The sequence below is a fragment of the Alosa sapidissima genome, chromosome 4 (assembly GCF_018492685.1).
Source record: "Alosa sapidissima isolate fAloSap1 chromosome 4, fAloSap1.pri, whole genome shotgun sequence".
NCBI classification, from domain to species: Eukaryota; Metazoa; Chordata; class Actinopteri; order Clupeiformes; family Clupeidae; genus Alosa; species Alosa sapidissima.
In genome coordinates this window covers 756,589-770,929 of record NC_055960.1, presented here as the reverse complement: position 1 = coordinate 770,929, position 14,341 = coordinate 756,589, and the positions used below count along the sequence as shown (strand labels likewise).

At 41.6% G+C, this 14,341-nt stretch overlaps 1 protein-coding gene across 1 annotated transcript in view; it reads left to right on the top strand.

Moving 5' to 3' along the window:
• The window catches only part of dock3 (dedicator of cytokinesis 3), a 576,384-nt gene that overhangs the window by 341,548 nt on the left and 220,495 nt on the right, over positions 1–14,341 (top strand). Inside the window, exons 34-35 of the mRNA XM_042088883.1 lie at positions 6,787–6,935; positions 7,319–7,404. Of these exons, the coding sequence (XP_041944817.1) occupies positions 6,787–6,935; positions 7,319–7,404 (235 nt within the window). The remainder of the gene's footprint in view (positions 1–6,786; positions 6,936–7,318; positions 7,405–14,341) is intronic.

The following is a 14,341-nucleotide window of genomic DNA, read 5'->3' as shown; positions in this document are numbered from 1 at the left end:
ATAGCGTATGTCACTGTCTGCTCACATTGGTGACCGGACCAGGGCAAGCACACTTTCGCAGTTCCCGCCGGAAATGCAGTCTAGCTTAGTTTGCTTTCTTGCAACATTGACATGATTAGGCTATGCATTTGATTTAAATGGCCAGGCTGCCAGTCGAGGCAAAAGCCAAATATCCAATAACAGTTGCAGACTCTTTTCCTGCTCGAACCACAATACCCGAGGGATGTGCACTTCTATCGGTAAGTTTAGTGCCTTGGCTTCATTTTGTCTGCTTGCAAATGTAGCCTAGGTTTAACAAGCTGCAAATTCACACTGGGTGCAGCAAAAATCCCAGCTATCCACAAGTTTCTTACATCCTATGTCTACTTAATTATAGTCATTTTCGTTGGATAGCCTATTGCGTAATACGTACAACCTGTGTCCAAATATAGCATTTAGGGATCATTATTTGTGTAGCCTAAAATGACTCAATATTGATTTGCATTGTTTATTATCACATATGAACATCACATTAAATAACCTAGGACTTCAGAGACAGGGCAACCAATTAAATAAATTTGCGCTTATAACAAGGTGAAGCACGTTCCTGAACAACTTATTTTCCTCTGAGGGAATGTCCAATCTTCATCAACGACATACCGTTGTACCTTACGTTGTCAACGTTGAATCTAATAGGGAGGGAAAGTTCCTATCGAAGAGCAGCTCCAATGTTAAGTCCCATAGACCTATTTTAAAAAAAATATTGTGAAGCCAAATCAACAAAGTTATCCACCAAAAATATTTTTCAGTGTCTATACAGTAATAATCTTCTAACTGTGAAAATGTCAGGCCCTATTTTGCCTTATTTTAAAAAATTGAAATTGCTCCTTTTGTTTCATAAACAGACTACAAAAGAAGTCATGTGACTTTACCCTTCTACGTTACTCACGGTAGCATGGTTTGTTTATTAGCCTGGTTAGCATTGACACTTAACACTTACTGCCAGCTCTTCATGTGAGTAGAAACACAACACCAGTTATCCAGACATAAAGGTAATCACCACACGGTTTACATCACGTTCTGTTATTACAAAAATATGTTAAGCCAGTTAAGCAAATTGCCGTATTGATCAGTTAGAGATTAAGCGCCCAAACCTGTGACGTCACATGCAACTGTAGTTCGTTATCACCATGTTACGACAAAAACTCAAAACAATTCCACAGATCCTAAAAATAAGGTATGACCACTAGAAGCAATATAGGTGACCCCAGTGCCTAGCATATGGAAGGCATTAAATTAAGATTAATTTTTCTAAAAAAAAATCCCATCCACTCGGCTAAACTCTAGGAACGCAACCACTAGGTGGCGATGAGATTACTTTCCCTCCCTATAGGCTAATTCTAGCTGGTGCCGGAAACGAACATAATTTTCGTAAAGATGGCTGTGGTCAATTTCAAACATTTTTGGCTGAAGTAGCTAGCCTAGCATGGGCCATTGAAATTAATTGAAATTGAATTGAAATTATGCTTTTTACTCAGAGAAAGTCATGGAAAAGCCAGGGAATTTTAAGGTTGACTTACAGTGGGAACTACGTCTACAACGAAACAAGATCAATACAATTTTCTTTATTTGTCATATAATGCATAAATAACCATGATATAAACGTCTTCTCATAGGGTCCTCAAGAAATACGCACTGAGTAACATTTGGTTGTAGCCGCCAGATAGGTACCCGCCCACCAACATGTATGAAAGCTCATGCCCAACACGGACTTTTGTGCATGGAGCTGATTCCAAATGATACATGCAGCTCCATACTTGAAAATGGCGTATGCTAACATGCCGAAGCTAATCTGAACGCTTTTGACTCCCTGACTGAACCCTTCTTCTTTTTCGGTGAGCTTTATTTTTTGGCAGTTTGCAAACTGTAATATCCCAATGTTTTCTTGTCAAGTGCTCTGTTTGTGGCATTTTTTATAATAAAAAGCACAAAGGAAATACCTGTTATGTCCTCCATAGTAGAACTTTATGTAGGCCTACATATTTAGGAACAGAAATTTGGTTCTGTCGAACGTAAAAGTAACGAGTAACGTAAAAAGTTACTTTCCATAGAGGGTAACTAAGTAAAATAACAGGTTACTTTTTTAAGAAGTTACGAGTAACGAGCAAACACTACTTTTTAAAAGTAACTTCCCCAACACTGGTTATGAGACACTTTTCAAGTAGAGGCAAAGCTAAAGATGAAGAAATATGCTGGATCAGCAGGTAAGACAACACAACAACAACAACACGTTACATTTATATAGCACTTTTCTGAACACTCAAAGCACTTCAGATGGAAAGGGGGACCTCACTAACCACCACCAATGTATAGCACCCACCTGGGTGATGCACGGCAGCCATTATGCGCCAGAACACTCACCACACACCAGCTTGAGGTGGAGAGTGAGGGAGTGAATGAGCCAATTACAGTGGGGGATGATTAGGGGGCCAGATTCAATGAGCCAAGTTGGAAATTTAGCCAGGACACCGGGAAAATCCCCTACTCTTTGCAAGTGCCATGGGATCTTTAATGACCACAGTGAGTCAGGACCTCGGTTTAACGCAGGGGCGATTCTAGACATAGAGCTTTGCTGGGGCACAGGCCCCCAACTCCCAATACATTAAATAATAATAATAATAATGAGCGCACAAATAATAATAATAATAATGAGCGTACGGGTACAAGCTTCAAAATCATTATTGTCAATATCACTCTCTCTCTCAATTGTTGTAGCAGCCACTATCCAGCAACATCCAAACACATAGGCATAAGTAGGCCTATACTCTCTGCATGAATTTAATAGGCTTTCCTACTAACACAAGGGAAGCTTATTTTTAGTCAAAATTGAGATATACTTCCCTCCCAGGCAAGGGTCCTATAGTCATCCTGGCAGTACTGCAGTTCTTTGTATTTTAAATAACCTACTAAAGCCTTCATACTGACTTTTGGTGATCATTTGCAAATGAAGCCTATAATAATCTACACAGAATCAGAGTAGCCTATATTATATGTCCATCTCTGAATAGTTTATCAGAAGGCTATGTTTAGTTTTACAGTAGGAAAGCTTCACAAACCGTATAGACTACTTTTACAGGACTCTTTCTACAGTATACGTATAAATCATTATTAATTGTCCGCATGTGTGCATGCAGCCTAAGCATGGTGTGAGTGTGTGTGTGTAAGAGAGAGAGCACAAGCTGGTAAACTGTTGCTAAATTTAGGCTACAATGACGCTAAGCATTGAAAAACGGATGCTAATTACAGTATGTGGGCAACATTCTCTAACAGCGATCAACTTGTCATTTTTTCTGTCAAACAAGTTGTGAATTTGTTGTAACATTAAAACAGGGGACGACTTACTCTGTGCTCAAAGTGATGTGATGAGCTCCAGCAGTTTCCACTGTGTATGTGTGTGTGTACAATGAAACACTCAGAAGAATCATGTGAACGATTTTCATTGGTTGTTGCGTTCAATCTTACCCAGCTACAGCTATTTCCTGATTGGCTATTATGGCCCCTTTCTTTTTTCCTTGTTTTTTTTTATTGGCTGGTAAGTGACAGGCTCGAGTCATGACTAAAACAGGCACGGAGATGCGCTAATGAGTCCGACAATGGGTAGCTTGCCTGTCTTCAGCTTAAAATTAAGTGTCTCAACTGAACAAGCTAACAGCCTAACTTGTAATCAATTTAGCTGTAAGTGATGTCTGGGTTTAAAAAAATGTGCTTGTCGTCTTTCAACCTCCACACCTCGTTCACACCTCGTTTACATCTTGAGTTCTTTCAGTGCCGCACAGAAGTACCCACTTCATGACAGGTAGTCCGTTCGGCCCTGTAGAAGTTCCCAGAATGTCGCGTTACCGGGCTGTTTGTCTATAGGAAACACGCACAAAACGTCCCCGTTCCCGTAAAAATCAAGTTCCAGGTGCGACATTGGAAATGGGTCTTATGTTTTTAATCTGATTTTAAAAGGATACACTGTCGGAGCAGTCCATAGTTCAGGAGGCAGGGAATTCCAGAGAGTGGGGGAATAGTGACTAAAGGTACCATGTGCAGAATTTGAGTTAATTCTTGGTATTGCAAGGAGCCCTATGCTTGAGGATCTTTGGAATGAGCATGTCAGAAATGAGGGAGCTACACCCATCAATGATTTAAAAATAATAATTATATCATATATATATATCATCATAATGATGGCCTACAGCACCTCATTGGTGAGGATGGACCACCATGTCTTGTACTAAACTACCAAAGTGTGCCTGGGCTAGCATGGAGTAGCCTGAAAAGTTATTGGCTAATTTCCCGCCTTCTACCGTTGTGCCCTTGAGCAAGACATCTAACCCCAAGTTGCACCTGATACCTTGTATGCTGAATGGCTCCACCAATCAGTGTAAAAGTCTCTGCTTTGACAGTACATGGCCCTCTGTTTGAGTCTCAAAGCAGACAGTTTACACTAGGCATAAAGTGAGTAGCCACAGCTGCTCCTGTGGGACACTTGGGTGGAAGGCAGGCAGCTCAGTTACTACTCCTAAGGGGTGAGGTTAACACTTTAGGTTGGTAGAAAGGATGTGGGTGCTGGAGCATGATATCCCACAGGGGAGCACAGAGACTTTATTATTTGATGCCGCCATGCTCTGCCACAATAAAGTATCTGCTGTAAAACACCCTGGGTGGATGCCGTGTTTCATTGCTAATTTGCTTATTTCCTATTTCAGAATAGGAGCACAATAAGGAGGCACTCTGTTGGGTAGAATTCTTGTGAAATGAAGGGGAGGGTGAATGAACTGTTGTATGTAACCTTTGACGATCATTTGGAAAACCTACGAGGAGTTTGTGCATGTTTGCCAAGTGTTGAAGCAAAAAACACTGTGCAAACCAAACCTTCCTTTATATCTGATACTACTGTCTAGCACCTGTGGATTGCTTTTTTGGATGTGCGCACCACACCTCTCTCTCTAATGCGTCCTACATACTCGACGTTCCCGACCGGTAGAGCGACAATGTGACGTCAAAATGATGTAGATCTCTCTGGCGCGCCAGGTTATGGCCAGGTAGCACACCACTCTATTTTTTTCAGCTGAGCGCGACAAACCGGAAACCGGAATATGGACTAGTTTGAGGGCAAGCGAGAGTTGCAGTTCGGAGGACCGTTTTGTTACAGTCGTGCATTTTTAATGGTTTGCTGGATAAGTTAACAAAGTTACCAGCGAGAGTCGAAACACATGAAATTAAGAGGAAAGAATAGAAAATATTTATTTTTAACCAAAGGATATCTACTAAGACCTGAACACAATCTCTTTCCACTTCAGGAAATTACACAAACGCAGCCAGCTGCTAGCTAGCTAGCCAGCTAACTAAAATGTTCAAATTATTAAAATTTCCCTCGGGATGACTAAAGTATCTATCTATATATCCATCTATCTATCCATCTATCTATCTACCTGCACACACCTTGGAAACTAGATGATGATGATGGTAGTTGTGAATAGCAGCAACCAAAGTCTAAAGTACCATCACAGAGGCTAGCTAGTGGTTTTTACTGCCATTGACGTCAATCAAAGATTGTTAAGGCGGAGCATGTCTATGGGCGCGAAATGGGGATCTAATCCTGTCTGCATGAAGAGGCGTGTCGATGACGTATTGACGAGCGTACGTTGCAACCGACCAACAGAAGCTGCATAAATAACCGGATACCTGGACACCTGATATAAGGTTGATTTTCTCCAGAATGGAATGCTCAAAAATGCTAAAAATGTACCTGAAATGTTCAGAAGGGTTTGAGGATCATGGAAATGTGCCCGAAATTCACATTCCTAACTCTATAGAACCAACATCTTAGCATATGTGGTGAAATTCTGAGCTATGCCCATAGACTTCAATGGAGCAGTCGCTGCCTCTGCTCTGCATAAAGGGGGATTTTGACCCCCCCCTCGTGCGATCCGGGTTCCCGGAAGTGGCTCCTGATGAAATATCTTGCTCCGCCTTAACAATCTTTGCGTCAATGCTTCTGACACCTCCTTTCAGGAGAATATTGCAACTAGTGTCACGACCACCACGCGCGAGTATAAATGCTTACGGTGCTCTCGTGACGTCACATTGTCGCGCTACAGGTCGGGAATGGCGAGTATGTAGAAGCCTTAACACTGAGGCTGGGGGGGCACAGTCTGCTTAGAGACTGACCTATGCCTGAGAAGCATATCCACGGACAGCTATGTAGGGGGCTACCTTGTTGCATTCATCATAGCACTCAGGGAGAGAGAATATGCTCGGTACAAAAAGGCCCTCTGGGCACGCCAGAGGATCCTGCAGGGGAAATATCTCTTCCGATTCAGATTCAGGGTACAGGGTCAAGTCGTAGTTCTCTTGCTGACTGAATCCGATTGTCCTCCAGGATTTCAATATATTTTGCTGAATTACTTTTACTTTTACAGACCTTCCAGGGCCTGTTGGTGAGTCTCCCCACAGCATGATGCTACTGTACCACCACCATGCTTAAAATTAGGGATGGTGTGTTTTTGGTGATGTGCAGTGTTTGGTCTCTGCCAAACATACTGTAGCAGACGTCTAGTCTGATGGACAAAAAGCTCTAAGGGTATAAAAAGGACTGCTTGTGCTATCAGTGCAAATAATAATACGTTTGGAAAAGGTCTGGAAAAATTTTTCAGATAAGGGCAAGCAACCTGAAGATGAAATTGTGCACATATTTCTGCAATAATACTGTATATAGTGGTATATTAATGGTATGGTGCTGTGGTATATGTTTTGAAGGTGAAAATAAGATCCACTTCATCCCTGGAATGATCGGCCCCTTCTTGGGAGTGACACTGGTACCTCAGGAGGAAGTAAGGAACATCATGATCCCCATCTTCCATGACATGATGGACTGGGAACAATGCAAGAATGGCAACTTCAAACAGGTCCAATTTGTTATTTTCTTTGTCTCTTTATTATGTCTGTTGAGTCTCCGGACAATTTATCTGTTAACCTGAGTACCATTGTTCAAAGTTGATGTGTTTTTTGTATGTGCGTCATTCTACATCAGTTAAAAAATTCCTGACAAAGTCGTCTCTGAGTGTTCTGTGCTTTGTTGTACACCTACATGTAAAATACTGGCTTTTGGTTTTCTAGGATGTTTCTATCCATAATTGAAAAAGCTTATCTCGACAACAAAATAAGATATCAGGCTGAAATATTTGTGTTATAATCAGAAGACTTAAGAGACTGTTGTTTTGGTTTTGAATCCATTATTTTGTGTTGAATTTATATGGAGTGACCCAGAAATGTTTCTGTGTTCGTGCAGGTAGAAGCTGAACTGATCGATAAACTGGACAGTTTGGTGTCAGAAGGGAAAGGAGATGAGAATTACAGGGAGCTATTCAGTCTGCTGTGAGTAAACATCAATTTATTGACGTTTTGCACACCGATTTACATATGGCTATAACAAAGTTCACAGCACAAGCCATTGCCTTTAGTGTTTGATAACTGTTCTATCAGACATATCATGTGGTCACTGTGTGCACAAGGTGTGACATCACCAGAGTGCTATAAGGCTTTACAGTGGGCAGTGCTTCGAATTGGCCAGCTTCACTCGCGGTCCGCGCGTGGGATCACGCAGTATCACGCGACTTTAATTTGTATTTTTCCAGTGAGACGCTGCAACAACCCAAACAACCGGTAGATGGCTCAAGTGAGCAGGGTGTCTCGTAAAAAGAAATGGAGCCTGGAAAACCCTACACAGACTTCACTACAGACTTTAGCAGACTGGTTTAGAAATAATGTAATAGCCAGAAATATGCCTGCCCTAATAAAGAAATATTTGGTTAACTGCGAGTGAATCCCGTTTGCAGCCGTAGAGACGCAGGACAAATTAAACATTCTGGTTTTCTCCGAGTGCAACGATGATAGACAGACATCATTTGGACAAAATATAGAGTATTAACCTCCGTTGCTCAGCCAAATGCCTTCCTGTTACGTCCTGTTATCACGGAGTTAGGCCTACAGGCGATAAACGATTTTTGATGGTCACAAGTTTACTTCATTAGGGACTGTTCGTTATTTATTTAAGGGGCTACCGGAGGAGTTTGGGGAGCATTAGTCCAAAAAGACGTGACCCTCCCTTGCCAGCAATACATTTTTCTAGGACCCTCCAAAGTGATTATGCAAAAATCACTGTCAACTTTTTCCGGGTTTATCGCCTACTGTATTTTAACGTTTTCACATATTTGGCCATAAGCCGTTTATCATAGGCTATCACGAAACCAAACTACAAAGGCGAACACTTTAACAGGGGGAATTAATTGGGCATGAATCATGCTGAACGCTATTTCGCTACCTTAGAATAATAAGGTTCTATCTGCGTTTTGAGTAGGTACAACCGGGACGATTGAAACGGGGACGAATGAAACATTCCGGTTTTCTCCGAGTGCAACGATGATAGACAGTCATCATTTGGACAAAACATGGAGCATATTAACCTCCGTTGCTCAGCCAAATGCCTTCCTGTTACGTCCTGGTATCACGGAGTTACGAGCGATAAACGATTTTTGATGGTCACAAGTTTACTTCATTAGCGGTTTATTTTTTTGGATTATTAAAGAGTGTTTTTCATTTAAAGGTTTGACTTCGTGCTTATTCAGTAGAGCATTTAGTGCTCTCCCCAATCCCAGACGTTCACATTGCATGTTTGTTTGTAATGGATGCAACCGCGAGATAGGCTATGCGTTTGACAATAAGTTGTTAACAGAACCAAGCCCAGGAGCAATCTAGGGACTGATCGTTATTTATTGAAGGGGCCACCGGAGGAATTTTGAGTGCTTCAGTTGGAAGTTGCATGACCCTCTCTTGCCTGCTAGAAATTGTTCAATGACCCTCCGACAGAATTGTTAAAAAAAGACATGACCCTCCCCTGCCAATTGTCTTCCGCCCGCGCCACAGCCACACACTTTGTGATAACATTCTTAAATCAATCTTTCCCGTGAGCTTGCATGCTACCAGTCTTTACTTTTCAAATGTGTTGCGCCTGTTTGCACAATTTCACAAATAATCATATGTGATTAATAGTATGACAAATAATCCCTGTGCACGGGGACCGAAACAATGCATGCCAACTTTTTCCGTGTTTATCACGTATTTTAACTTTCCCCGCTGTCTTGCCGTTTTAATGTTTTCCCGTAGAATATCCCATATTTTAATACTCTCATAACAGCCCTGCCATCGGGCCTGTCTCTGTGTTGCCCTGTTGCTACCCCTTGCCCTTCCAACGAAACAGATGTCTTCAAATCATCGTTTTCCTTGCTTGAAGGCGAACTTAGAGTGATGTTAACCTATTTAAGTTTAACGGCGCGATTGCCGTGAGAGCACGATTCATTGGCGCTTGCATGTTCGGCCTTATGTCTACGTGCGCACCTGAGGCTACTCAGCTGCAAGATAAATAATTCCCCTCTTTGTATGTTCACTGCAAGTTGGCCTACCATAACTTACCAACTCTGCACTGTAGACTGGCTATTTATATTTTTCTGTGAAATAAGCAAATGTATTTGTTCAACTTTATGAAGCAGAATTACGCATAGGGTACTTGGAACATAATACATTTGACAAAGGACAGATAAATGTTGCTAGTGACAAAATATTAACTTTCAGTGTTTTACGATGTCTTTGTCATGGGGAAGTGTTTTTCCCCATGCATTTATTCTAGGTTACTGTCAGTGACTGCCGTGAGAGAAGCGGGTTCTGTGTTTCGTTCATGTCAGTGACTGACGCGAGAGAAGCGGGGTCTGTGTTGTGTTGCGTTGCGTTAATTTATTTTCATTGGGCATACCGTGCCGTGCCGTCCACAGCTCTTCAGTTCTGACAAAGCCAAAATTACTCCTTTTGAAACAATGAGTGCAGGAAGCGCGTTTGTATGGTTATATTGCTTGACCTGGGGGGGGGGGTCCCAAGCAGCTTTCAGCCATAAGGCTACTTTGAGAACATTTCAATTCACCCGACACTAATATTCAAAATGTTGAAAACTATTTCGGCATAGCCTATAAAGCAGTTTAATTAAATGGAATGTTAGTTGTAAACAAACGAGCTACTTGGTGAGGCTTGGCCTCACAGATGCGCTCGTGCCTTAGATGGCAGGAAAAATCTTCACGATAGGCCTATTAACTAACCACCCGATTCACGTTGGCTGGGGGGAAGGGGGGCCATCAGACAATTGTGCCCAGTTAATCCGGCCCTTCCCCCAAAAAATCACACCTTCCCACCTCTGACAGCTTAAAAGAAGTCAAGAGGACTCCTTACTCACAGACCTATTCACAAACCTGCGGTTTTGAAATCCTATGCAGCTACAGGAGCTTCCAATCGCGAGGAAGCAATTTTGCATTGTAGGCATAACTAACATGCAATAACGCCGCCAACAACAACCAAAACTAGGCTAATCATTGTCAACATGTAAATTAAATGTAACATTATTGTGAATCAAATTAAAATGTTCTCTTTTGCAAACGTAGGCATAGTAACAGAATAATTTAATAATGTTACAAGATACTACATCAATCCGTATGTTTCATTGGGCTACTAGGCTATTTGTTTTGCCTTGATTCATTTAGGCTAGGCCTTTTTATTCAGGGGCCATATTCACAAAGAATTTTAAGGCTAAAAGTAGCTCCTAACTGGCGAATTTAGGAGCAACTCCTAAAAATAATGGGCGTGTCACTCCTAACTTTAGGACTCCTAATTTTTTCACAAAAAGTAATTCACGAAGCATTTTAGACCTAAAAGTAGCACCTAAGTCTGGGACAGCTTAAGTCGAGAGGACTCCTAACTCACTAAGACCTATTCATAAACAGCTTTTTTGTGGCATTTTACGTTGCGATGTTTTGAAATAGCCTATGCGCAACAGGAGCTTCCAATCGCGAGGGAACAATTTTGCATTCATAAAAGGGATGCAATAACGCCACCAACAACAACACAAACTACTCATTGTTAACATGTAAATGAAATGTAACGTTTCATTGTGAATCAAATTAAAATGTTCTCCTCTTTGCAAAAGTAGCCTAGGGATATGGTGACAGATTCATTTAATAATGTTGCAAAGGTAGGCTACTGCATCAATCCATAGGCCTATGTTTCATTAGGCTACTAAGCTATTTGTTTTGCCTTACTCTTTATTCATTTAGGCTAGGCCTTTTTATTCAGTTATTAATCATCTTCCGTCCTTCGCACTACTTGTGTAGCGCACGCATTCTCCGACCTGTCACCTGTCAGTCATCATCGGAAGAGAGGTGTTTGGAATTCCCGCGTTATAATCGTCAGCCAATCAAGGTGGTCACTTCAGTCAAGCTCGTGCATGAGTAATGACGTCATCCATAGCCACGAAGACTCACTCCTAGTTTAGGAGTTGTCTGAAAGGCTTTGTGAATAACTTTTAAGAGAAAACTCCAATCTAAAATCTTTAAGTGCGATTTAGGAGTAGCCTACTCCTAGTAGTAAGATAAAAGCCTTTGTGAATAGCCTACGGCCCCAGTTATTCATCATCTTCCGTCCTTGTGTAGCGCACGCATTCTGAGACCTGTCACTCATCATCGTAAGGGAGGTGTTTGGAATCATGCCCGCGTTACAATCATCAGCCAATCAGCCAATCAAGGTGGTCACGCTTGCCCATTTACCCAAATTAATGGTCGAATATTACTGATGATCATTGTTATTTAAGAACATGCAGTGTGCGTAGGGTACCAAAAACATCTTGCTCGTAAAAAAGCATCATAACGCACATTCTGGCGGGTCTGTTATTCACTGTAGGCTGCGCAAACCACATGCCTTTATTTTGGGCAAGCCTGCATTCATTCATTCATTCATTCAACCTTTATTTATTCTCGGAGGGTCATTGAGGGAAGCCCTCATTTTCAATGAAGCCGAAATTACAGAAGCGAAGCAAAGCGCTCCACAAACAAGACAACATTCGAGGCCTTCTGTTGAAGAATTTTATATAAAGCCTGCGCTGACAGTAATCCTCCTGCCCCTGATAGGCCTACCACAGCTGTGGATAGTGTGGAATGTTCAAGTAATAACACAATCCAATGTGTGTCTCAATTGTCCCCCGCTGACCACCTCACACATTTCTCTAGATTTTGCAACGAACTTACATGACACAATGCCATAAAATATGCCAGTTTTAGGACACAGAATAATGTTTGTAATGATACCAGGTAGGCCAGGTATTGTCGAAGGTGCATGGTGAAGTGAAATTCTTACTTTGGAAAACAAACATTTGCCGATATCATCGCCGATCATCAGAATATTGCAATAGATTCTGTGTTCTGGACTGCAGGTAACTTGTTAAGCCAGTGGTTATCAAACTTTTATTTCATTCCCCACTTTGATCAAGGGGCATGACTGATGATAGTGGAGATAATGTGTTATCCCGAGGCTTTTGCAAGTCAGCATCTTCGACGGTAGTCTATTAAAAATATAAATTTTCGATGTCCCAAACGGAGAGCCATACTTTATTGTTTTTAACGATCTCTATGCTACTCACAAAAATGTAGGCATGGGGACATGATAAAGTAGGTTATCCAACTGTCGTGTGTTAAATTATTGTGATTACGAGCCAGTGGTTTTCAAACATTATGCGTGACTCGGACATCTAACTAAATGCAACAGGCTCATATCGTCCTCGCATTCGCAAAATGAGGACCAGTGTTTTGTCAAATTGCAAATAGCTATTCGTTTTAACTATTTTTTTTATGATAGTAGCCTATACAAAAAGCACTTCATACTATCTTAATATTGGAATATGGGGAGGGAAGTGGCGCGTCTGCAGTCAGCCAAATATGAATGTAATTCTGCGGCATAAAGCAGATGTAATTGTTTATCGTACATAAAAATAAAAATGACATGTCAAGCAGTCAATTGACTACATTGCAGTCAAGAAGTAGGGCAAATTAATTTACGAAACCAAAACGTGGGTCATCGTTGTTTAAGCCTCTATTGCGTAGCCTGTTAAAAACGTCGCCAGATAGTATTAAATCGGCAACAACATTGTTTTCTGCAGAAGCCTACCCAAGGCTACAGATTAATTCTGAACAGTTATTTCTCTACTGGCTCAATTATCACACCACTGTTTTGATTTGCATAGTTGCGTTAACCCCAACACTGACAATAATGTAGACAGCAAATTTCGATTTCGATTTTCGTGTAGTCAAGCCTTAAGCCATACCCATGTAGCCTAAATCGAGGTAATGTTTAATTATGCATGATTTATTTTGTTATTGAATTCGTAGGCTGGGATTACTCTCGGCAACAATTATGTAAGGGACGGCAGGCAGAGCAATGCACAGTGGCAGAGCGATGTACAGTGGCAGAGCGACGCACAGTGGCTGAAAGTGGTACTAAAGCTTCACGCAGCTTCACGCCGCGTAATGCGCGAATGAAGTGGTCATTTGAAAGCGATGCCCACTGTATACTTGTGCTTGCTAGTGTGACACTAGTTGATTTCTTTGAGGTGTAGAGAGGCTATCGCCACTGCCTCTGCACACCCTCAAAGAAGCAAAAAATGTAAACAAGAGGACCAGCTGTTTCAGTGTCAAGAAATGTTATGTTTTTTTCACAGCTGAGCAGTAGAGCTACTTTGGTTGCAAATAAATTTCTTCATAACCTTTTGCTGGATTATTACCATGTCCCCCCCTGGTTTCTAGTTCCTTTCTCTTGCCCTGTGCTGCAACTCTCGCTGGTAACTTTGTTAACTTCTTCAGCTGACTATTCAAACTTCAGAATCTACAGTAAGTGTAAACATCTAGTTTACAAATCAATTCTGAAGATATCGATGCTACCAAGTATTATTATGTCATCGCGGTCCTGTGCTCACAGGCTTTTGGTGGATGTGAAAAATCAACATCTCATTAACGCTGAGACTTTCAGTTCATTTCCGTGCTCGCTCAGCACGACCAGCTCATCATGATTGTCCAGCATTGATGATTGATGCGGCAACTACCGTCATGTGAATGTGGCTAAAGCGCTAGACCGCTACCCCGCTCCACACAACCAGGACTTTTCTGCCCAGTTGGCTGGTAAAGTCATCTTTTTAAAAGCTACCACCAGGTCCCAGAATTACAGTAAAACTATAAATAATAGCCAAGTCCCAAATAGACGCCTGTCTCTTAAACGCCCGGCGTGGCTACAGGTTTGGGTTAAAGGCCGGTCTCAAATAGAGGCCTGGTCTGTTTTTTAGTTTTGGGTTGTATTTAATCTTCTAAAACCTGTCAGATCGTCTGTTTAAAGCCCAATTCACATCAAAGATTCGCAATGAGACGAAACCGTTGCAGAAAGAGTTGCAGCGGTG